General features: G+C 51.9%; 3 protein-coding genes across 7 annotated transcripts in view; 1 reads left to right on the forward strand and 2 right to left on the reverse strand.

Annotated features, from left to right (window-relative positions):
- Positions 1–1,099: 1,099 nt before the first annotated feature.
- PRR19 (proline rich 19) lies at positions 1,100–5,737 on the reverse strand. 2 transcript variants are annotated; one of them, XM_053452095.1, is made up of 4 exons: positions 5,513–5,737; positions 3,775–4,704; positions 2,781–2,950; positions 1,100–2,506 (listed from the first exon to the last, which is right to left on the reverse strand). In XM_053452095.1, exons 2-4 carry the CDS (start codon positions 4,652–4,654, stop codon positions 1,439–1,441), a joined length of 2,118 nt encoding a protein of 705 aa, XP_053308070.1. In that variant the 5' UTR covers positions 4,655–4,704; positions 5,513–5,737; the 3' UTR covers positions 1,100–1,438. The 2 variants fall into 2 exon arrangements, with proteins under 2 accessions (XP_053308070.1, XP_053308069.1); XM_053452094.1 differs by having other exon boundaries at positions 5,453–5,737.
- Positions 5,738–5,829: 92 nt separating this feature from the next.
- Positions 5,830–8,701, forward strand: PAFAH1B3 (platelet activating factor acetylhydrolase 1b catalytic subunit 3). Its single transcript, XM_053451723.1, has 6 exons — positions 5,830–5,987; positions 6,498–6,584; positions 7,123–7,212; positions 7,424–7,540; positions 7,692–7,814; positions 7,953–8,701. Exons 2-6 carry the CDS (start codon positions 6,504–6,506, stop codon positions 8,220–8,222), a joined length of 681 nt encoding a protein of 226 aa, XP_053307698.1. The 5' UTR covers positions 5,830–5,987; positions 6,498–6,503; the 3' UTR covers positions 8,223–8,701.
- A 2,017-nt stretch (positions 8,702–10,718) lies between these two features.
- Positions 10,719–24,613, reverse strand: part of CIC (capicua transcriptional repressor) — a 35,434-nt gene continuing 21,539 nt past the window's right edge. For 2 of the 4 annotated variants that reach the window (XM_053452043.1, XM_053452044.1), the window contains exons 3-22: positions 20,445–20,594; positions 20,146–20,353; positions 19,666–19,795; positions 19,392–19,574; positions 19,055–19,220; positions 18,721–18,926; positions 18,120–18,348; positions 17,884–17,984; positions 16,591–17,761; positions 16,297–16,505; positions 15,968–16,140; positions 15,581–15,765; positions 15,030–15,329; positions 14,697–14,886; positions 14,202–14,472; positions 13,772–14,016; positions 13,513–13,667; positions 13,259–13,390; positions 13,036–13,167; positions 10,719–12,346 (exon numbers count right to left, since the gene is read on the reverse strand). In XM_053452043.1, coding sequence (XP_053308018.1) covers positions 12,072–12,346; positions 13,036–13,167; positions 13,259–13,390; positions 13,513–13,667; positions 13,772–14,016; positions 14,202–14,472; positions 14,697–14,886; positions 15,030–15,329; positions 15,581–15,765; positions 15,968–16,140; positions 16,297–16,505; positions 16,591–17,761; positions 17,884–17,984; positions 18,120–18,348; positions 18,721–18,926; positions 19,055–19,220; positions 19,392–19,574; positions 19,666–19,795; positions 20,146–20,353; positions 20,445–20,594 — 4,811 coding nt within the window. In that variant the 3' untranslated portion in view covers positions 10,719–12,071. The remainder of the gene's footprint in view (positions 12,347–13,035; positions 13,168–13,258; positions 13,391–13,512; positions 13,668–13,771; positions 14,017–14,201; positions 14,473–14,696; positions 14,887–15,029; positions 15,330–15,580; positions 15,766–15,967; positions 16,141–16,296; positions 16,506–16,590; positions 17,762–17,883; positions 17,985–18,119; positions 18,349–18,720; positions 18,927–19,054; positions 19,221–19,391; positions 19,575–19,665; positions 19,796–20,145; positions 20,354–20,444; positions 20,595–24,613) is intronic. The other 2 variants (XM_053452046.1, XM_053452045.1) reach the window with 2 other exon arrangements.

Genomic DNA, 24,613 nt, shown 5'->3' on the forward strand with positions numbered 1-24,613 from the left:
TAATAATGGAATTACTATAAATTGGTGCTTTTCTTCAGTCCGACAGGAAGCGTGGGGGTATATTATATAATCCACCTGCATATATCACTGATAGTCTGTGGTTATCCGAGGAAAGGGAAGTCGGGGCACGTGGCCGCAGTCACACTTCCTCAGCAGGAGCCCAGGTGGCACGTTTCCTATAAAAAATTATATTACATTCAAAGTAATTAAAGGAAATCATTTCTAAAGTTTAGAAATGATAAAAGCGGGCATTTAAATGGTCAGGCCAGTCGTTTATGAGTTAAGGGCAACTGGCCGGGTAAAGATTGGAGATCAGTGCCCTGTGTATGCGCGGCCTTGTGCCTGGGCCACCTGATCTGGTACGATAGCCAAACATGGCCTCGTTCTATAGAAAAACTTCAATTACTTCTGGTAGCCGCACGTGGCAAAAATGTATCGCCAGATATTTTGTTTAATATTTGTAGTGCCTTGAGTTTTTTCATCTAGAACGATGCACCACAACTTTCATTCATTCATGCATTCATTCATTCACTTTTCCTTTCCTTTTATCAATATTCAAAGTCTGTCAGCTCTTTATGAAGTTTCCTGCGCGGCTCTGCTGTTTCTGGAATATGTTATAAATGCGTTATAACCGGGCACGGGTATAATTTTAACTTTGTGATTCTCTTTTATTTTTATACCTTTGGTCTTCCAGGCAAACGAGTTTCTCTTCCTCTTTGAGGCTGTAGCATCTAGGAAACACAGTTTCTTTTCTCTGTTTGGCGTTCTATTCTAGCGAATGGGGGCAAAATGCAGATAGGGAAGGATGAAGAAATGCAAAACATAGTGAAACGGGGATTATAAATATGTTGTGAGTTGGCAAGAGTCCAAAAAAAGACCACTGCGTGGCTGCTACGCATCCGAGAGCTTCCTTTATCCATAGCCTATGATTTTCCTATGTAAAAAAGGTAACAGTAAATAAAAAGATGTGTGATAGAGAATTTATCAGCGGAAATCTAGATTCCACCCCCTCCCCAGCACTAACGATCCACAGAAAAGAAGAAGTGCCACCGAGAAAAAATAGATTTACCGAAGGAGCATAAAAATAATCAGATTCAGCTGTATTTAAGATATTTTTAATAACGCTTCGCTCCTACCATCACTACCACGCCATATCTAATAATATCGCTGCAGGCCACCCAGACGGATACTGTTAATGTCACCAGAACCCAACAAAAAAGAGACCATTAATACCGCCGTGCCACCCCAAGGGGGCAGCTCTTATATCGCTGGACCAAAGGAAATGGCTACTGGGTACACGGCCCAGGTGGAGGTATGGAGCAGCACCCGACCTTCATGGGACGCTTAGGTGGAGCTATGGGAGAACAACCAGTCTATATAGTGCCTATGGGAACACGCAGTGGCCTGGGCTGGATACATCTTCACAGAGGTAACGTAACTAATAAAGTTTCATTCTCGGGAAAACCCAATTGTCAGGGCTCAGTCTGCTCAACTGCGTCTGTCTGAAAGACCTTTCAAATGGAAGACTGACGGATGGGTTTTCCTGCTCCAAGGACTCGGACGGAGGGAAGAGCGTTATGGGCAGCTGGTCTGACCACTGATCTCTGCGGCGCCAGTCTCTGCTCCAGACATTATCAACACTGTCCATGTTCACAGCAGGTGAGGGACTCCATGGCTCATCATGGCTGGCCTCAAAGATACCTCTCCACTGAGATAGCGTCGTGGGTGGCGGTGGGTCCTCCTGGAACCTTATGTCTGTTTCCAGGCCCTGGGCACCATGTTTCTGGACATCACTCTGTTGTTGCCCTTCCCCATCCTCGAACATGAAGTCACTAAGGCCAATAGAAGGCTGGGGTTCAAAATCTCCCGGAGGAAGTCCATGGAAAGTGTGGAACTTGCCACCAGAGCGCACCCTCTGCCGACCCCGATCACCGTAACAAAGCCTCGTCTGTTTGGGGGAAACATCTGGGAAATTGGCGGGTATCTGTGAAAGAGGACTTCTGTCGATATCGTGACTCCAGATACTGCTCAGAACATCATACGCAGTCTGGTTTTCTCCACCAGACCCATGTCTGATTTTTAGCCCTGCTTGTGCCTCGGGATTAGGGAAGATCTCCTGTAAGGGTACTCCAACAGGGAACTCCCAAAGGTTTGGGCTCGAGTGGTTTCTGCTGCCGTGCCGATGACTACACGTCGCGTGGGGCGCCGATATTTGGAAATCGTCCTGCGTGCGTTTCCACTCTTGGGGTCTTCCGGCGGTTCCGTGAGAATCGAGGATCTTTCTTTGCCTCATTGATTTCAGGAAGCTCTCTGTGTCCCTTTGCAATCTGCTCCTGTTGTCAAACGCCAGCTCGGGCTCGGCCCTCGGCCATGTGGACATGCGTGGGCTTTCGGCATCATACATATGCCGGCACCGATTCAAGCCCTGGCGGTCAAAATCAGGAGAGAAGGTTATCGGCTGGTGGAAGAGCTCTGTGGGTTTCTTATGAGAAGGAGCATCAGAGGCCTGCGAATGGGACAGAGATCAGAAGGTAACTCATTGTCCGACTCCCACCACCATCATAACACTTCATTAAAGCAGTGCCCGGCCCCTCTTCCTCATAACTACCGGTTTATCGCTATTTTACCAAAATACCACATTTTGGTTGTGTTTGGGAAACCCCTGCACATGGATATATCAGCATTATCATAGCTGCCAAATGGAGGAACCAGGTGTTTTGGAATCTTTACGATAACCAGAAGGATCTACAAAATCTGTTTTCTCAACCCAATGGACTCACCCGCTTTATGATTGTATGAGAGGCGTTGTCTCCAGAGGGTGATAAGAACGGGGTGGAGGTTTTTGGCTCTGCGGGTTTTGTGATCTGCGGATCCGCTCCGCTACTCCTGTCTTCCGTTCCTTCTTCGAAGATCCGTCCCCAGTCTGAACCGTCACAGATATCGACATTAACTACAAGAGAATGAACACACAGCACGCATCAAACAGGTCCTCGCTGATCCCGGAGGATGCACCATGAGCTACGCGAGGCTGATAACATTACCTCTGCGTGTGAGAAGGACATGGATCCAACCGAGCTGGACACGGCTTTCCACGGGAAATCAATACGGCTCACAATGGGTACGGCAAGGAACAAGTTACAGCTTCCTACCAAGACCAAGATTACTGTATACAGCGCTGGGGGTTATATTACTGTATACAGTGCTGGGGGTTATATTACTGTATACAGTGCTGGGGGTTATATTACTGTATACAGCGCTGGGGGTTATATTACTGTATACAGCGCTGGGGGTTATATTACTGTATACAGCGCTGGGGTTATATTACTGTATACAGCGCTGTGGGGTTATATTACTGTATACAGCACTGGGGGTTATATTACTGTATACAGCACTGGGGGTTATATTACTGTATACAGGGCTGGGGGTTATATTACTGTATACAGTGCTGGGGGTTATATTACTGTATACAGTGCTGGGGGTTATATTACTGTATACAGCGCTGGGGGTTATATTACTGTATACAGTGCTGGGGGTTATATTACTGTATACAGTGCTGGGGGTTATTACTGTATACAGCGCTGGGGGGTTATATTACTGTATACAGCGCTGGGGGGTTATATTACTGTATACGGTGCTGGGGGTTTTATTACTGTATACAGCGCTGGGGGTTATATTACTGTATACAGTGCTGGGGGTTATTACTGTATACAGAGCTGTAATACATGTATTTAATTTCCCCTTCTATATAATGACCCCCCTCACGGAGGTCCTTACCTGTGCTGCTATAATCCAGCCTCCTCCTCGCTGATGTATTGGAGGTCCTGTACTGCATCACCTTTTCCATTATGGACTTCCGTGTTTCGTTCAGTAGGTCCCGGCCCGGGAATAGTACCTGGGGGTTGAGGGTCTTGATGATCATCTCAGCTACCTCCTGGACAGGGATGTCCTGCTTGTCCGCCGTGCGAGTCGTGGCTCCGCTGCTGGCTGGAGTGGTGGGGCGATGGACACTACTGTCCTCTCCGCACAATATACAGTCTTCCTGGTCTTTAGTCTGCGGAAGGTCTGAAGAAGGTTCCATGACCTGGGTCTTTGTTTCCGACCCCATGAGTTTTGGAGACGCATTCCCAAGGTTTTCCTGGGATTCTATTCTTGGTGTGTTGTTGGGGTCCACAGCCATGCTCCCCGGGTCGATGTTCTTCTCCACATCTGCTGTGCTTTCATTAATGTCTCCATCAACCTTATCTTTCTGGTCCTGACTCAGGAGTCTCCCAATGTCGACAGACTTGACCTCTCGGTTGAACATGCCCAGGTGCTGGCTGAGCCGGTTCTGGGTTATGATCACAGGGTTGGAGTTGCTGCACGCACCTGTTATGGCGGCCGGCTGGACCGTTCCGAGGCAAAAAGAGTGAAAAGCAGAATTCTGCTTTTGTAGAAAATATCGAGACGCCATTTTGGGAAACTTTTCTGCCTCTGATTTATGAAACTTGGCATTATTTCTCTCCCTCTTCGTCTTCCTCCGTTTCACTTTGAGAATTGCATTGGAGCCGCTCTGATGGACGTTTCTCAGATCTTCCGAGACGGGACAAGTCTTCGTCTCCAAACCGGCGGAGCTGGATGTCGGACCCCGAGGGAAGAAGCCGCTGTCTGTATTCATTGGGAAAGAGATGACCACCGACCATTCCCTGAGTCACCAACGCCGCCCCCCTGCGACGAGGACACCTCATTGTTACTTCAGAGAGCAAAATATTATCCGAGCTCATAATTCGCATTACGAAGGGGGAATGGAACCATAATCATCATCCTGTCCAACCTTGGCCATTGTGGCAATTCAGTAAGGGGCAAACGGGCAGCTGGGTACGAGGGGCAGCTGGCTAGGGCACGGTAAAGGGGGTTTTGTGCCACTTTACAGTTGGGTGCAAGTGGTTTTGGTGCTGATGCCCTGCCCATGTGCCAAGCTCTACAATCTGATCGCGTCGGCCTGATTTTGTAGCCGAGTTGCCCACCTTAAGGGGAGCAGGGACCCCTGCAGATCCTACCCACCCCTGATGGCGATCGAGGTAGCATATAACCTTGATCTGGTTCAGATGGGACTTGGGCTATCTCATGTTACGCTCACGTGGATGACTATAGCAACCGCATCAGCCATGTTTCCAGGACACGTGTAGATGTGGCCGTGCTGCCCCCTGCAGTATGTATAAACTCACAGACAGGAATCAGTTACTGGGTTATACATCCCACATACAGCAGGGGGCAGCACTTTACATGTCCCGCATCAGCCACATGTGAAATATATAGGTCTTGGGGGGGAAATGGCCCCCCATGGTCACCATAAGGAGCTTCCTATGGATCTTTATGGTTTCATCAATCCCTGGCTGATAAAATTAACAAGGTGGCTCCTAATTCCCCACCTAAATTCTCACACTATATAAGGCACATATATTTTATACATTACCTAATAGGACCTGCTTAAAAATAACCGCTGGGGTATTTATACACAAATACACCCTTCTACCGGTTTTCACTGGTGTAACGGATCAGCCTCTAACGGTCTCCTGCCCCACATTGGCGGGAATCACGTGACACTGACACCTGCTCCCCTACAGATTCGGTGTACGTCACGTACATTAGCATCCATTCAGGACCACTACCCCCACATCACCCCTCTGACTGCACTTGGTATGATCCTCTGCTAAGCTAGGGGCTGGACTAGCTCATTGTGTTTAAACTACAAAGGTGATCTCCCCTGTCGGGCGCGGTTGGTTGAGTCCGCCCCCCGATTCCCAAATCCCGCAGGGGGAGAAAGAGACTATGATTTCCGGGTGTACAGTGACACTTCCCGGACTGCTCCATCACGTGCCTGATGTGAGGGGGGGAGCTCATGACGCTTTGCATGGGAGAGGGAGAATTGACAGCAAGGATTCCCCCACGTGGATGGTTAATGGTGCGCTCAGGGAGGGAGGATTCCAAAGTTGGAGCCAGTGGAGGAGGTGAGTGAGAGGCAGCGTCTGCATGTGATACAATGTATACTATATATCGCTGGGTTCTATAGGGAGCGGGCCAGGAAGAGCTAAATGTGCTGTGTTCTGTACAATATATACAATATTATAACATTAGAGTTAGGGGTGTGATATATTTTCATATAAACACTGGGTGACATGATGTGGGTGTGTTTATAATATAGTCAGAGTCAGACCCATATGAATATATATATATATATATGTGTGTGTGTGTGTATGTATGTATGTGTGTATATATATATATATATATATATATATATATATCTAATAAATACATTTGAGAGTCTGGGCTTTATTATTATTGATCTATAAAGCGCCATCATGTTCCGTAGCGTTGTGTGTGTGTGTGTGTGTGTGTGTGTATATATATATATATATATATATATATATCTTGTATGTTAAAAGTACAGTCATGAATGGCTGCTGTAATATGTAATATGTCGCCCGGGTCATTAAAATATGTCCATTTCCTCCGATTAGAAGACGATGAGTGACAGGGAAGTGAACCCGGCTGCCGTCCCCACCCCAATGCCAGACACCCAAGGTGACGGGCGCTGGCTGTCTCTGGTGAGCGCAAATTCTCCTTACAAGCCAATCAACCGTTCAGTTTCTAATTACTGCTAATAAAGTTATTTAATCTAAAAAAAAAAAAAAAACCCAGCCTCCTAATCAGCTGCAGAGTGTTTCCAGGTGAATCCCCCTTTCTTATTACACGTGATCACCCCGTAATATATATATTTTACTTGCCATTTTTCACCTCTTTTTGGGGGGTCCTCTTGTTCCCCACCAGACACCGACAGGACTTGTGAGAATCCACTGCTTCTCCTCCAGTTTCATGTATTGTTCTTTACTGCGCTCAGCGGAACGGTCGAAAAGTGACCTTATCTCCATAGCAACCATTAGATGGTTCCAAGTAAATGGACCAGTCAATTGGTTGCTATGGTGATAAGATCTCATTTTATACATTACCCCCTATATTCGTCTCAGCACCGGATGAGTCCGCAGGCTTTTGGGTGTCTCCTGGTGTTTATTAAACCGATGCCGCGTGTCCGTTAACCCTTTGTGGTCGACTGGGAAGATAATAGTTGGGTTTCCTGCTTTTCAGCACAACCACTTTATGTCCACCAGCAAGGACAAAGAGCCAGAGGTCGTGTTCATCGGGGATTCCAACGTCCAACTGCTGCACCAGTTCGAGGTAAGCGTCCCGGCTCTCACATGACATTTTAGCATTCCCTGAAAAATTCTGATCATCAAGGCATCATTTTGTACGATGAAAGAGGTTTTTTTTCCGGGGAAAGGTTTGGCCTCTTCCACGGTTCCGGGAACAACGTATCTAATCGTGCTTTTAGCAGTAAGCACGCCAGTAGAGCCAGCTCCCTTTTTAGCTCTGCGCCTCTTCTCATCAGGTGTGGAGGGAGCTCTTCTCGCCGCTCCACGCGCTGAATTTCGGCGGGGTCGGAGATGGAACTCAACACGTGCTGTGGAGACTGGAGAACGGCGAGCTGAAGCACGTCAAACCTAAGGTGGGTTATCTGATGCCCCAGGCAGGGGTATTCTGGATTAAGAGGGGTCTTTGGGTCGTGACACAAGTAGTTGTGAGATGTGCTGGGTTCCCCGACGCGTTCTACGGGTGCGATGGTTCTAGCGTCGATCGTCTTGTGTTCCTTTCCTCAGATCATTGTGCTGTGGGTAGGCACGTATAACCAGGGGCACAGCGCTGAGCAGATCGCCGGCGGAATCCAGGCGATCATCCAGTGTATGGAAAAGAGTCAACCTCAAGCCAAGGTCATCGTTCTGGTGAGAAGCCCCCCTCCGCGTGATCGCATACCCCTTCGCGTGATCGCTCGTTTAACCGTTACTTAGCAGACGTGCCCCTATTTGCTGAGGTCTCGTGGGGTAAGACCGATGGTTTCAGCGACTTTGTGTCTCCCGTAGGGTTTGCTCCCACGAGGCAAGAACCCGAACCCGTTGCGGGAGAGGAACAAGCGCGTGAACGAGCTGCTGGCCGAGTCGTTGGCCGCGACACCCAACGCGATCCTCCTGGACGCGGATCCGGGCTTCGTGCACTCCGACGGGACCATCAGTCACAACGACATGTACGACTACCTGCACCTGAGCCGGCAGGGGTACACACGCGTGTGCCAGACCCTTCACCGCGCACTGCTGCAGCTCATGGAGGGCAGAGGCCGAGCCACGCAGAAGTAAGCCAGGAGGACTTCCCGAGAGCAAGAACACCCCCCCACACACACACACACACGGGGGACGTCTTCCGGAGCGGGAACCGCCACCCAGCCGAGGCTTTATCAACTTTGGTCCGTGGATCGAGACCATCGTGATTTGGGGCATCCATAGCCCTGTACCCCGTTTTGACCATGTGACCAAACGCTACTTATCTTGTTTTTATGTCCTTTGTACAGCGCGTGTTTTTTTTTTCCTTTGATATTTTTGGTTTTGTATAATTCAGTTAAAAAAAAAAGTGTAGTTTTTTTGTGCTTCTCCTTCTAGGTCCTCCTCACCTTCGCAGCGGCTTCCCCGTAGAGCCGCGTAAGACCCGTGATACACGTATACCTTTTACCCCAACGCCATTTATATTATTTAAATAAATTAGATGCATTGTATACAGCGACGTTTAATTATTCCACGCATCTCGGGAGATCTAAATAATAAAAACGGATGGAATGAAATGATTTCCTGACTGCAGGACGGCTGTAGAAAAATAAACAGCGAAGGCAGGTCTGCGCACGTACAAAAGTACTATATATTTGCTCATTCTTTTATTACTTTAAGAGCCAGAGTCTAATTATCGGCGTTCTTTCTCTTCGCCGTACGGAAAGCATCCAGGAGCGGGACCCTCAAACAAAATCAAACTGGAGTTTTAGCAAAGGACGGGCGGACTTGTGTCTGATTATTATAGAATATATTATATATATATATATATAAATATTATATATATATTTTGGAAGTATAACACGGACGCTGCTGCCTGCAAAAGCTGGGCCGTCGTCGCGTTGCACCGTGAGACTCTTACAATGCTGCTTCGGGACGCGTGGAAGTCGCGTTTATTCAGAAATCGGTTTTATTCCGATTCATATCAATTGTAACAAAACTTGCATATTTCAACACTTTGTACAAACGTCCAAAAACAAGGAGGGACCCCAAAGAAACAAAGGAGCACTTTCATTTCCACTCACTGATTCACACTCGTTCCCCCCAGCTCAGTTTCTTCACTCGTTCTTCTGCCTTCTTTCTTCGCCCCGCTATCTGCACCGGTAAGCAGGCCTCCCGGAGAACTTCCGCACGCTCTGCTGTGAAGAGCAAGAAAAAGGCAAGAGAAGAAGCTAAAGTGCAGGAATGAGATGGGGGTTGATATTTGAGAGAGTGAATGAGAGAGAGCGAGCACGAGTGAGGGGAGCGAAAATCCAAATTTCGTCCGAACCGAAAGGGCAGGAAACTAAATTTGTTCTCCGAAAACGAATTAATCCGAATCATTTTTTTTTTTGGGGGGGGGGTGTTCTTAGGAACGTGTTCTGCAAATTCTGAGAGCCGTTACACTGTTAGCTTTTTATCTCCGTGGCGTTCAGACACATTAAGGATGTTAACGCTTTCTGGATGCAGACGGCACCACACAGAAGAGATTCGTCTTTTTTTTTTATTATTTTTTTTTTATTACAGTAAGAAATATTGCACATGTTCAACATGTCTGTTCATTCTCAGTCTTCTTAACAAAACAAAACATAAGCACAAAATGCAGCCATGTTCTGACCCCATGGAGCGGTGGCAGGGGAGTGGGGCATTAAGGGGGGGGGGTGTTCTTCCCTCGCTTGCTCTAGTTCACGTGGGGTTAAAATTCAGGCCTGATTTGTGACGCTACAATAGTACGAGCATCACTCCGCTTCCTTTTGGACTGGATTCTTCTGGCATTTAAAGGAAATCACTCCCTCTGCCACCAAATGTTGGCCAGGAACCCGCCGCAACATTATTATCGCAACCCCTATCACACCGATTAGGCAGGCCCTGAAAGGGTATGTAAGCTGCTGCCAATACAAGGAGACATTTAGTAGAGAGAATGTTATGCAGCATCTTGTTTGAGTGGCAGGTGGATCGGCCAATGAAAACACAGTTAGAAATCAAAAAGCAACGTGATCCGCAAATAGTTCCCCTCCCCGGGGCGAAAAGATACCCTGTAACGGGAGGGATGGCCACATGAGCGCAGGTGGCGTGTATGTATATATGGCGATACATATATCTGAACACCAATGGTAACAGCGACAGTTCTGGATACATACAGCACATACCGCATCATCCCGGGTGGGGGGGGGATACATGGAAAAGCCAGAATTTTGCAAAGGAGCTAGCAATCCGCGAACGGCGTCTTGACCGGTTACAAGCACCGGGAGAAATTACAGGTTGGACAGACGGCAAAGCTACGTACTTTCTAAAAAGACCCCCACCTGTGTCTATAGATACCTGCGCAGTCTACAGGTAAACAAGACACTGAACGGGATTGCAATTCTAAGTGAATACAGGCTCCATACAGGCCTTTATGTAAAGCTGCCCCCTCGTGTATACTGACGGCACACACTTCCTACCCAGCCCAGCCGACGCCGTACTCGGTGCATGAATGTATGCGTCTCCATCCCGACTGCGCAGCCCTCCTTCCTTACCATTATATACGCATCGCTGTATACAATTGTATGTAAATGTATATGACTACACGTTCTTTATTAGCGTACAATTGTATATAATCACTAAGACTGTACACAGCCCTAAATCAGTGCTGTCCAACTCGGCCCCCAGCGGGAGGGTGGGTGAAAAACGTAAATGACTTATGAAACATAATTCCAATTATACTAAGAGGGCCGCAAGTTGGACAACAAGGAATTTAGTATACAATAGTATACATTACCATAGCGACTGTACTCGGCCCTCTGAGCTTACAATTGCACTACTTAGACCGTATACAGTCTGCTGGCAAAAAAGATGGAGGGGGGGTTGTGGACGAGTATAATGGAGGGGCAGTCTGTGGGCAAATATGTCCGTTACCATTGGGGGACGGGGAGGAATAGCGAGGCCACGTGCGCCCCAACCCCTAAGCTCCATTCATACGGATATATCCACATACGTGTATATAACTGGAATACACATAGTGCATACACGAGTACGCTGGCATGATCCGATCAGACTGAATTTAATCACTCGTCTTGCATAAAAATGTCTATATATTTTTTATATATATATTTATATATTTATACAGCTCTCGACAGTGCAGCTGCTGCTTATCCAACTAAAGTGTCTTAAGAAAATAGGATTTCCACTAAAAACCCCTCCCTATCGCCCAATCGCGGCACTTCTGTCCACGGCGACGGGACACAGACCGGTGCAATCACATGTGCAACGAATATAGTCGTCATCGCACCCGTGCCGTGTCCCGTATTGTCGGCCACCGTGCTCATGGCCCCTTATGCTTTAAGTGCACACTTCCCATACACTCGGTCATCGCTACGTTTCAATATCGCTCCGCGGCACGCTCTGCTATTCCAACGCAGCCGCTGCCGTCCGCTTCAGCGTCCGCTTCTAGCGCAGTCCGTGTCCCGAGCCACCGCCGTCTGGTTTGATGGCATCATCAGCCACGTGGGAGATGCCTCCACGGAAGCCCGGGGCGGCCCTGACCTCTTCAAAGTTTTACACAATTGGTTGACGTGACGTGGTTCCCGCGCTCCAAGTGGTGGGAGAGAGACGTGGCAGTGCCAGGTATGACGTGAGTCAATGTGCATATGTCTCTAAGGACATGACGGCACTGCCTTGTGTCTCTCGCCGGTCACACAGGAGCCTCGTTGCAGGTTGGGTGCCCTCTAGGTAGCCTTCAAGGGAATACCGTCGCCAGCAGAGTCTACTCTGGAGCGGGTGGATTGTCTATGCATGAAGAGCAAAGTTTAACGCAGATGGACTAGTAGTTAACCTCATTTCGGACTAGGGTATCCTTCAAAAGGAGGTTGCCCACCAGTCTCGGAGGTCACTTTGGTGGCCTACACATCGCGGGAAATCCTTGGCCACTCATCTGCTGCTTGAAGGTTCAGGAGGTTCCTGGCCGCCTTCCCATGTGGTTTCGGGGGGCTCGCTTGGCCTCTGACCGGAATCCTGAGGGGGCTGCATGTCGGAGGGTCCGGCCTCTGATGTGCTGGGGGAAGGATGCTCCGAGAACGGAGGAGGTTCCGTGGGGGTCGCCGCCTGCATGATCTTCTGACGCACCTCGCGGATCTTTAACTGCAGACACACCTTGGTGGGGAAGATGTCTGAGAAGCGAGACTGGAAGGCAGCCGTGGCCTGAGCTGGAGGAGCAGAGAGCCGAGAGTCAGCTAATAAAACCACAAAGGGCCACAAGAAATATACAAACGGGGACAGAAAACAAAACACGCTGTGCGCCTCACTAACAGGAGACGCTCGCACACAATCTGGGTAGGATATGACCATTTTAACCATTAATGGGGGAAAATAGTATAGTATTAAAAATGTACATTGGTACAAAGATACGCAGCACAACTCGGCTCGTAGTTTCACCCAATTCCTGTGCGGCTCTGCCAAGCAAAACACTCACTGATGTCACCCGGGCCCCAGGATGGATTTGGCAGGAAAAGCTGCAGCAACTTCCCTCCAAATCTCCAACGGTCAACAAGAGGAACACTGCGGGATTCTCTGGGAAGATAGACCCCCTGGTGCGGGACTATACAGACAGAATCTGATGGCTCGGCTGCAGCTCGCTTTTCCTCATTCCCACACTAGCACGGTTCATTCATCATATTTGATAATCCTCTCCTATCACCCAGAACAGAATAGCTCTCCATGGTCCTTTCCGCTCGTCATATGTCATTACACATGCCTCTCAGCATGGCTCCTATTCCCACCTTCCCCTCATCTCCCCCTACACTCGCTATATCAGCCGCGGCCCTATCCTCATGGAGCCCGCAAGGAAAAAAAAAAAGAAACAAGGGCCAAACATGTCTCCCCTGTGAAAACTTACAAGAAGGAAAGAAGCCGTGTTCTTGGAAGAGCTGCATGACCAGGGCTCGTCTTTGATCCAGCGTGCGGCGCAGCGAGGAGTAAGGGACCTTTTCATATTCCAGCTCTGCCAGCATGTCATCGGCCTCACTTCCTACACGACGGAGAGAGACGGACGATTTGAACACGCGATAGAGGCACATGGGGCGGAAAAAGAAAAAGGTAGAACGGCCAAAAATCTTTACCTGTTCGTTCAAAAGTGAAGATGTCCCCCTCGCACTTGGCGCTCTTCGGTGTGTTGGGCTCAGAGCTACAGCTTGAGCGCCTGCGCATTTTCCTCTTGGGGGATATGGGGTCTTCCGTGGAGGAGTCCAAGTCTATGAGAAGAGAGCCAGCGTGACACATGACGACAAAGCATGACAATTAACAAGATACACAACTCCGCGTTGACAGGGAAGGGTTCCAGGCATTAGCCAGGCTCCCTAAGTCTCGCACGCACCTGTAGAGTTCTTGCGCTTCTTGCGGTAGGATCCCAGGATGGCGCGAGGCGAGGTAGCGAGAGACTGCAGCGTAGGGGAGGGCAGCACCTCTTCGGGCTTAAATTCGGGAAGTTCTGCAAATCGCTCCTCAAAATCCACTTCTGACAAGACCCTGCTGGGAGTGAGAGTAAACCGTTTCCATGAACTGCGGCTAGAAGCGCGCAGCGGTGGCGCACCTGGACGCTTTAACCCCATGGAATGACTTGTTGCGGGACTCACTTGTCGACGGAGTCGAAGGTCTTCTTCAGGGGCGGCGGACGCACTTTCACTTTCTTGGCAGGGACGTCCTTTCTTTCGGAAGCCTCGGGCAGGGATCCCGAAGCCCGTCCAGCATCCCCCGACGCACCGCTTACGCTCGGGGCGGCAGGAGCGGCTGCAGGAGAGGAGGGCGGTGGAGGGGCAGGCGAGGCACTGGCCGTTTCTGCGCGGCTCTCCGGCGCATTCACTTTCCAGTCTAACGAAAACTGGTCGGAAAGAGAAAATATAAAATTTGGGGGTTTCCCATGTCCCGCTCCAGTGCACGGTAACGGGGGGGTCAGAATATCATATACCGAGTCCGTGTAACATGAAAGCTTAGAAGAGACGCCTCGTATGGGACGTGGGACGTTATTGGGGACAGCACTGGAATTTGACGGCGTCCAGAACTTACCCCGGCCTCTTTCTTGATGGTGGGCGACTGCGGGGACTCTCGCTTGTCATCTGGAAGCACGGAGGCTCCAGTCTGTTGAGGGGAGGCCGCGGCTCTCTCTTCTCCCGTACTTTTCGCCCACCCATCCCGGGGAGAGCGATCTTCTGACCCCCTTTGCTTTGCTTGTGCCGGGTCTTGAGAAGACGCAGGAGGGAAGGGGTTCGCTGAGGCTGCGGGGGGATCTTTTGGGGTTTCTCGAATCATTGACATCCCACGAGGCTCTCCTGGGTACCTAACGTACAATCAAGAGTTTTATTTGTGTATAAAGCACAGCTCTCAACTCTCATAGATCCCATACCACTGCCATCAAAGAAAAGCTACGTTAATCTGCTTTATTTCATTAAATACACTGTTTTGGGAGTTGCCATAGAAACTGTAGAGGAAATTTGAGGCTGGAAAGCCATTACAATTAACTCTCCTGTAGGTTTCTGGGGTGAGGTATCATTACTACGTTACCTAGACTCGGCGTTCTCCTCCCGCGGGGGCAAAGGAGAGTGGCGCGGAGCGACGCGCACACACGAGGACGATGGCGTGGTCTCGTATGACCCCACTGGAATGTTGGCAATGGCAGCTTTCACTTTCTGAGGCGGCTTTGGGAGGTTCCGCTGAGACTTTGGTGTCACCAGACTGAAGGTAACCGAGGCAGCTGAAAAACAACAGACCGATAAATAAAAGCCCATTACCGTGAGGATATAAGCTACAAGAAATCTGTATAATGAACAGGTAGTAAAACCATGTATGCTGAATCAACAAAAAGAGTCCCACACTACGAAACCATGCATCGCCTACCAGTGACGGTGGTAGCCTGCGTGGCACTTCCTCCGGTACAGGGCACTAGCGGAGCGCCGATTGTCTGGGGGGACGTGATGGCTTTGGGCAGGATGGTGGCCGGCGCGGTGGCCATAGTGCCCGTGCTTGCCACGGTGTACACCAGGCTCTGAGCGGCGGGAGGCGCTGGAACGGTCAGGGCGCTGGAGCCCACGGTGGGGTAGATGGCCGTTAGGACTTGGCTACCGCAGGACGACGACACTGGAGGTGTGGAGGCTGGAGAGACCGCCACGTGCCCCGGGGTAAGAAGCTGACTTTGACCTGGGACAAGCGGAAACACTAATAAGATACCAAAGAATAATGAAAAACACACGCAGGGCACCGCGGGGACATAAAAAACACCCAGCTGGGCGGTTATTCTGAAACCTGCATTTTTACCCCACTTTCATAAAACTCAGGCACAAGATGCCTTTAATATACCCGATATTGAGATAAACCACCATTTATACATTTTCTCAGGCATGCGGAGGCAACTTCAGCGCAGTCATCAGCATCACGGCAATCTGTCGTACCTGCTAATAACGGCTGGACGATTGCCTGGCCGCTCGGTCCTATGGTTGTAAACCCAAGGGCCATGGATCCAGCGCCAAGTTGGGCTTGAACGCAACTTGCAGAACCTGGGGCCGCTGTCTGGCAGTGGGAGCTACTGGTCACCAGAGGGAGCGTGGAAGCCCCCGCGGAGGGCACATACGTGATCCTGACAGAGAGAAAGAATCGGGTTAAATCGGCCAACACCTTGAAATCCTACAGGTATGAACAGCGTCACACACGGACCATCGGTCACACATGGACCATCGCTTCTGCCCACACTGACCACGTGTGACATAAAGCTCTAAACTCTCCTGCCCTGACCTCACGGTCTGGATTCACCTGAATAACTAGGAGGTGCCTCTAGTTACCTGGTAGAGGATGGCAAGATCACTTTCTGCGGCTGGGAGGATGCCGCCATCATGGTGGCGGTGGCCATGGTGACAGGGATAGCACTCTGGAGTGTGGAACTGCCCGGGTTTACTAAGGCACTCTGGGATGGAGCGGGCGACTGCACCACAGGCATCGGAGTGATCTGGATTATCTGTGGCGAGAGCAAAAACGATGAGTGGACAAGCCGGCGATAGACTAAACCAGACACGAAAAAGATGGCTGCCTGAAAACTCAGGGCTGGAGTATAATAAACGAGCGCACTACGCGAGGAGAGCGGCATGCCGCAAGCACTCGCCTTACACACTACCTTGTTGGCGGCTTGGCCTCCATTTTGGACTGGGAAAGGTGGGGCGACTAGTGGCAACTGCGTGGCGGGGCCAGTCCGTACGGTGACATGAGGCGCAGTCATCGGCACTAGCATCTTGCCCTGAACCGGAGTGCTGGGAGAAAGGATTCCGGTGCCAGGCAGCAGCTGGGTAGAACTGCCCGGAGAGGGGGCAGGAGACACAGACTGAGCTACAAGATATAATAAGATAAAGAGGTAAATATACGTGGGGGTGAGAGAAGACAACCAAATATAAATAAATGAAGAAATACCTACCTTTACTAGGAGCGGAAACTATTCCCAACGAAGGGCTGGCGGCTGGACCGGGTTGGACAATCGGAAGGGCCTGAGGGGCCGCGATGACCTTGGCGTTGGCAGGCGGGAGGGTGAAGTGTATGCTTGCCGCTGTGCCCCCCGACAGCTGCTGTGGAATGGTGGGTAGGATGTACTGCACCTGGGTGATGCTGCCCCTTTTGCCCTGGGCGGCGGGGACGAGCTGCTGTGGTTGCAGGATTCCCAGAGGAACGGCTCCGTTGGGACTCCCGGTGGGATTCTGCGTAATGAATTGCAGTGCGGTTACTGGAGCTGGGGCAGCCCCGGTCCCGGAGCTGGGTGCCGGCTGTCCATAACTTGGGGCTCCAACCACCAGGTTGGTGACCAGCCCACCGGTTGGCTTGTTTTGTGAATGGGGTGAAGGAGCTGGGGATGCCAGATGTTGAATTGGCTTCCTTTCGTGGGCATACACCACCCCTATGCCCACAGGTGAGCCGGGTAACCTGCCCTCACACAGATCACTGCTGCTGCCGCTCCGGTGGACCGGCAGGGGCTTGCTTGCAATAGGCACAGGCGTGCTGCTAACCGGTTTCACCACATTGGTGACCGCGGTGGAGGCTGCTTTCAGTCCGGCGGACACAACACCCATTCCTTGGGGGCCTGACACAAGCACGGTGCCAGCGGCGGGTACCTGCGCGCGGCTGTCAGCCGGCCCTCGGGTTCCTTCGTAGAGCCTAGGCGCTGAGGAGTAAACAATGCTGGAAGGGTGGGTGCTCTGCAAACTGGGCAAAACCAGGGCTTGAGGTGGACCCGAGGAAATGACGGACTGAGTGGTGCAAACGGCGTACTGACCAGACAAGGCACCGTCCACCGAGACCTTCTGCCCACCGCACTCTACACTCCGCTTCCTCTTGTAGCCAGCACTGGGGTCCACCATGGTGAAGCGCACTTCTGGGGGTCTTTTGGAAGGATGCGGTGCTGGGGACCTTGGAGGGGGCTTTGCAGGTGGCAACGGCGGATATCCACGTGGAAAAGATGCCTGCGGGTGATCACTCGGTTTGGGAGATTGCGAAATGTTCGGTGCTCTTTCTGATTTCAGGTCCTCGGAGATCGAATAAGCGCCAGACAACGAGGAGGGTCGAATAACGGGCGGAAAAACGCCCTGGGGAGGAACCTAAGGATTAGCATAACAATAGTAAATACACATAACCTTGCTTTATGACTTCATTACTTCTAGGAATGCACCTCGGTCACAGATTAGTAATTAGATTACCGGACACTCTCCTCCAAACTCACCTTGTCCTCGACCTCGTCCCCAGATACGCCGTCACTGTCGCTGTCTGTTACACGCTCTTTACATTTCAGGTCTATGTCTGTACAGCCAAAGCCATCGTCCGCTGGAGAGAAAGCAGAATGGCGAACAAACATATGACAAGCAGGACAAAACATATGGATCGAGCGAGCTATCATTCATCAACAGCCAGCGCCATCGCATCACCTAATAAAGGTAACGCTTGCTCGGACACACTCACCGATGACATCATCGTCGCCTTCTTCCTCACATATAACCATGCGCTCTTCATCACTGGTCATGTCCTCGCTGACTGTGCGCTGAGGACGGTATGAACCAAGCAGGGAAGGGCAAGTTCGGGACGCGGGGCACGTGGAGGCCGAGCTGTGCGGGGGAGCCGGGAATGTGGCGGGTTCTGGGGTCTCGAACGCAGCTTTCTGATTAGGGTATGGAGAGCGGCTGGAGCACATCTACAAGACAGACAGAGCTATGAGTCTTTGGTGCTATTTGACCAAATCTTTCCTCCGTGGATCTGAAAGGACAAGGTTGACCTTTCCAGTAGCTGAGGAAGGACCATAAAAAGTCCATAGACTGAAGCCGGCGCAGTAACATGGCTGCCCCCTCATTAAAATACAAAAAAAAGCCGGAATATACTTTGATTGGTCCGAAAACCAGCAAATACGATTGGGTAAAAACATCATAAAGGATCCAGTCCAGGTGCTGGAGCCTTAGCCGAAAAAGCCTATTGTGTGTAAGCCGGAGAGATACAGGTTGGATGGCACTACTACGCTGCTCGTTTCAGGGGGCTACACGGGGCTTCCTTTCTCCTGTGGGTTCTTTACCTGTTTTAGCTCTTGCAGAGCCTGGCTGTCCTCCCTGTGCTCAATGCTCTGCACCGCACTGTGGGAGAAAGCCCGTGGTCTGGGTAGTTGAGACGTGGAGCTGGACGAGGGAGGGAGGCGGTCCCCTGGGGGCAATCCAGATGAGGGGGCACCCAGCTTTGTTTCAGACCCCAGAAGGTGACCTGAAGGGGGTCCTTCTAAGGAAACTGTAGAAAACAAGATGCGGAGAAGAATAAGAAACAAACATTATGACGGGAGAGAGGAAAGAGGAGCGGAGGGGCACAAGAAGCAGTCTAAAAAATACAGAAGACAGGGCCAGGCTGTGACATCTCACCCCCTGCGGCTGCGGTGGTCCCGGTCTCAGACATGCTTCTCTCTCTCATTTCCTTGTGTATCCCCCAGTGGCCCGGAAGGACCGGCTTCACGTCCGAGCTGGATTTCTTGCGGTCCTTGTTGCACCATTTCCAGTCCGGATGAGCCTTAAAGTGTGCTTCTTTCACCTTGGGCACACAAAGAGGGGTCACTGAGAACCAGCCTTACAATATCAGACCGCCCGGGGTCACATAACGCGACCAACCCACCACAGCAGCCGACCAAAGCCCAACTACTCCAACGCACATCAAGAGTCAGCCGAAAAAAAAGCCCTTAATAACCACGTTCTGACTCGGTACCTGAAAAGCCAAGTCGTGATACTTCTGCTTCTCTTTGGGTCCCAGCGCATACCACCACTCCCCGAGGATCTTGCTCACGGTTCGATTATCTTGATTTGGGTGCCGCTGGTGTACCAGAGCTCGGTGGCGCTTACTGAAGATCATGAACGCGTTCATAGGACGGCGAATGTGATCCTTCTCTCTCTGATGGAGCCAGGGAAGAGAGATTTTAAGAAGTTACGAAGTCGAGCGAGGCAAGAAGGTAGAGGTAGGACGGCCAAGGCAAGTAGCTTACTTTGTTGGGGCTGCGTCCATCTTTCTCCGAAGAAGAGTCTCGATCCTTGGGCAGGGCGCTCAGCGACTGCGTCCTCCGCTTCCCAGCATGCACTGGAAGCTGCAACTCTGCCGGCGCGCCAGAGAAAAATCTGCAGGGGGAAGACCACAAACCGGTAAGATGCCACGATCACAGGAGGACATATTAGACAAAGCCTGTGGCACGGCTACAACGACCGGTTACACGTGCGTATTATAAAAGCAGATGCTATGTGCTTATACAACTACAAACACACCTACTGCGTATAGCGCTGTCAGTGCAACACAGCGTGACACGTCTAAACCCGTACTATATTGTCCTGCGCGGCACTGCGGTCACAGTACGCGTGTCACATGTCTGCGCCATACTCTGTCCAATAGAACAGATTTCTACAGGAGGGAGACACAACCGGCACTACTCTGCGGCATTGAGTTCCGCAGACCGGCAATGAAGCCCACTCACGCGTCATCGTGGTCGCTCTCAGTCTCGCTATCCGCTCTCTGGTCACCGGCCGCTCCCTGGGATGCGCTTTCTTGGTGCTGCGGCTGTTTCGTGAGCTCCTCGCTGGGTGGCGGAGGCGCAGCATCTGTGTGGGGAGCGCCAGACCTCTCGTCCTCGTTCCCAGGCACGGTCATTGGCTCGTGTGCCACCGACGCAGACTCCGGGGGCTCTGAGGAGAGTAGGAAGGAGGTCATGTGATCACAGAGAATGGGCCGGTAATGGGGGGGGGGGTACGGGTTTGATCGGGAAACACTTCTTACCTTTGCTCTGATTTGATGCCCCAGGGTGACCGACGGGTTGCTGCCCCTCGGAGGGTTGGACGGAAGAGTCAGGTTGGCTGGGAGCTAAAAAAGGTACCAAGGAGTGCCAAGGGAAAACGGCGACAGACCGCGGCTCCACATTAGTCCAGACTGAGAAAAAAAAGGAGAGGGGACGGGTTATTCACAACAAAACCATCATCCATACATTTCCCCTCTTTCACATCCGACGTGTGATACCGGAACTAAAACCGTTAGACGCTGGTTCCTATTTCAGCCAAGAAACCTACAGAGGAACCAACGTGATCCTCGCACCCCGGACACAGGTCCTGGGTATTTAAAAACACATGTTGCAGGCAGCCAATCGAGGAAGAGGCCCGATGCATGTCAGAGGCTTCTTTTGCCCCGTCTGCAGTAGTAACCCCCCCCGGGCGAGCCACGACGGCGCCGTAAAACCAAGTAAAGGGCAGGGTATGTCTACGAACAGCAGTATAAGGCAGCCCCGGCGCTGCGGGTAACAGACCGGCACAGTCGCCCCGCTGCCGTCACCGCAACTGGAAGCAGAAGTGCTTGGCGGGCACCCAGGCAGCGCGTTTGTATGAAGGCAGAACGCACGGGCCCCGGGCCCATCAGGAAAAGATCCTTTGTTCAAGTTCCTGTTTTCTCAGACTTGCTCTGACCTCGCAAACAGCCCTGAGACGTACACGGACACAGCCGCACATGTATATCACATGCGTGTGCGGACCGGGGAAAAGAACAGAGATGTAAGAGTTGCTTATTGATCTTAAAGACAGGCGATAACACTAAGGGTGCCGTATGTGTCGCCGCGCAGTTAGCGTGTTCAGGAGACGGTATTACGCGTTCCACGGCTGTTTGTTTTTCCAGATAGAGATCCTGCCGTCCTGGTTATTATTCAATGGAAATTAAATAAATATGATAATATATACGACCTTCAACAAGAGGACACGGTCTAAAACCAGCGGGTCAGAGGCTTGGATATAACAGAAGGACGATTCGCTTCACCGAGATGGTGGTAAATAAGTGGAACAGGGTCCCAGCAGACATGGTAGAGGCTAATATGCATGGGGTAGAATAGAGACACTACATACGGTACAAACACCAAGAATGCCCCTCTAACTTTCAGGGGGCTTAACTGATGCCAGACCACCCAATATACCCAGCACGTGTTCCCATAAGGCCCCTGTAAGTCGCCGGAAAAGGTAATAATATACGGCGTGGTAACCGCACCATACACAGCGAGGACTCCATGCCTCAGAGGGCACAGCACATACCCCGGGGTCAGAAGGCTGCGAGGGTCCCGGCCCAGCACGATCTATTTCTCTATAGTATACAGCTCCGTTTAGCTAGGCTATCCTTTTATCACTACAGAGGGGTAAGAGCATTTACCCGAGTCGTAAGTACGGAAGCCAGAAATATATATTCCCAGTAGAGATGCCAGCAGTGGTTTGGGGCAGAAGATACGATGATTGCAGCGTTTGACACCGCGGGGACAGTACCTGCGCGCTCGGAGGCTCGCCGGCGCATACAGAGGGGGTACGGCTGCGTGGAAGGGAGGGGGCCGGCGTTTGCAGAAATACGTCTATTTACACTGATTTGTGCATGTGTGAAAATGAACCGAGCGTGTTTATTCAGATGGGCTCTTAGGTGACGACTCTATAACCCCCCCCCCCAGGGTCCAGCCACCGCTCCATCCGCCGGACCAACCTGCCCTCTCCAGGCATCCTCAGTGGTCTGCCTTCCCACTTAATCTACTGTTACCCAATCAGAACCCAGAGAACCCCCCACTCATTCACTAATAGCCCTGACCAAGCTCTTTAAACACTTTAACCCAGGGTCAATGCCAAATCTAATACCCCTTCACACCAGGGGCATTTAAACATCAACCTCAAACCGAACTGAAAACAACTGCCCCGGTGCGGTGTAATACCCGCCTGCCAAATTCTCAGCACTAGATTTGCTTCTTTAACCCTTTATGCAGCCTCTTGCCCTTCACTCTGGAACATCCCTGATCAGATTTGGCCAAACCCCAAAAGCTAGGAAGCCCTGGCTCCGAAAATACGTCTTCTGCCTTTATATAGCGACGCTCATAGAGACAGCCCTCCCTACAGCGCCAAACACTTCTGCCCCGCGCTACGCGTAGTACCCCTCTCGCCGTACCCCAGATCCAGACCCCCGTATGACAGACGCAGCGCCCGGCTTTGGCATTTCTACGAAAGCTATCGGCTCTCTTCTCAACGGGCAGAGAGGCGCCGGCGGCACACGGCGGTGCTTCGGCAGAACAGAGCCGGCGCGGCTCCCTGGTGGGCGCACGACTCGCGATTAAATCATTTACAACCAGGGGCAGGACCAGAACGGGGAGCAGAATGTGTCTGGGAGGGGGGTGCGGGGGAGGCGAGCGACTGGTGCAGTCCAAACTCCTCCCACTCACTCCCTCCAGGACTGCTCACACACATCTACGCGCTGCTCCTGCTTACATGACCTCAAACACACACAATCTCCCAGACACATGTGCCACCATCGCCCACAGCGTCATACGTGCCACCGGCTGTCATGCACACGCATGAGTAGCCGTGTCCCCTGGCATGCCCCCGGCAACCCAATGCAAACCGGCTACACTGGTGGCGGATCACATAACTCCTACAGGATTAGATGCAAGGTAATGGTCTGCGCCCGGCCCGTGGTCTCGGCTGCTGCCCCGTTACTCTAACGGCGGGGCAGAAAAGTTTCGGAAGGTGGGGGTAAAGGATCCGCGCGCTGCAAGAGATGCACTGACCGAACATGCTGAGACTGCGGTTGGGAGCTGGCCTCTCCGAGGAAAACATGTTGACGGGCGGGCTGGTCCCTCGCCACCGGCGTCACGCTGCCACGGGAGCCGTCACTGTCTCGTCAAGGCGAGCATCACACGGCTGAGCTGCCACTGCCCGCTGAAGCCACAGCCGCTCATACTCCCACTCTCATCAGCCGACGGTAAACAGATCTCCAGTAACAGACTGGCAGGACTCGGCAGTCTCCTCTAAGACGAGGGAGGGTCTGTCCCAGGAGGCTTAATGAAGACGGTCTCCAGGCGGGTGATGCCAGGTGCCCGTAGGTGCTGTCACAGCGCGCTCGGTGATTCCCAGTTACACCCCAAGACCCACTTTAATTTGGGTTCGGCGGCACATCGGTCAATCAGCGTCTCCTTCAAGGGATGTTGGCAGAGGCGGCATCAAATCCCCCCAGGTGCCCTCTGCTGCAGCGCCACGAGGGGCATGTCAGCAAAACAATAACAAATGCTTGTAAGAGTCGGAGGGTGGGACCCGGTGGGGTCAGCAGTCCCTGGGTGGGCAGAGGAGGCGCTTCTCCCAGCTGTGGTGGGCAGGGGGCTCCCCCTTATGGTGTCTCAGGTGCCCCCCCGTCTGTTTGCCTGGCAGGCTGCCCACAGGTAGAATGTCGGAGGAGGACACACACAGCCGGTGATACCCAGGAATCCCCGCGCTCTGCTGCAGCCTCTGTGCTGTGTGTGTGGGGCAGGGTCGCTTGTCTCCTCCTTCCTGGCCGTGTGGAGAGTGCGCTGGGCCGGGGTCTCAGTCCTGAAAGAGTCCCCGCAGCCTGCGTTTCCCTGTGGCCTGTAACATGCTATCATTAGGCACCATTCACTCTCCCCCTCTGAGGTGAGTGAGAGAGGGAGCAGGGGAGGGAGTCCTGGCCGCCCCCTCCCGCACGCATGCCCCCTCCCGCACGCATGCCCCCTCCCGCACGCATGCCCATTTACCGCTCTCATCGCCCATTGGCCGGCCGCGCTGTGTCATTCACATGCAAATGAGGACTCGCACGCGCTCGGCCCGCTCATTGGCTGGCACAGGAATGTCAGTCATATGCAAATGACGGACTACCTCCTGGCTGGGCGCTCATTGGCCAGCCCTCCCTCGGCGCAGGGTAATGAGGTGACGTCACGAAGCCGTGGGATGAGGATTGGCTGAGAGGGATAGGAGGGGCGGGGGCTGAGAGGAATAGGAGGGGCGGGGGCTGAGGCTGAGGGGAAGCGGGTCGGATTGCAGTGAGTGGAGCCCCTCGTACTGTGTGTGACACACGGGGCAGGGGGAGGGGGCAGTCAGTCGGGGAGGGGGCAGTCAGTCGGGGAGGGGGCAGGGAGCGCTTAATGTCCTGCTACA

Source organism: Spea bombifrons, chromosome 12 (genome assembly GCF_027358695.1).
Source record: "Spea bombifrons isolate aSpeBom1 chromosome 12, aSpeBom1.2.pri, whole genome shotgun sequence".
Taxonomy (NCBI): domain Eukaryota; kingdom Metazoa; phylum Chordata; class Amphibia; order Anura; family Pelobatidae; genus Spea; species Spea bombifrons.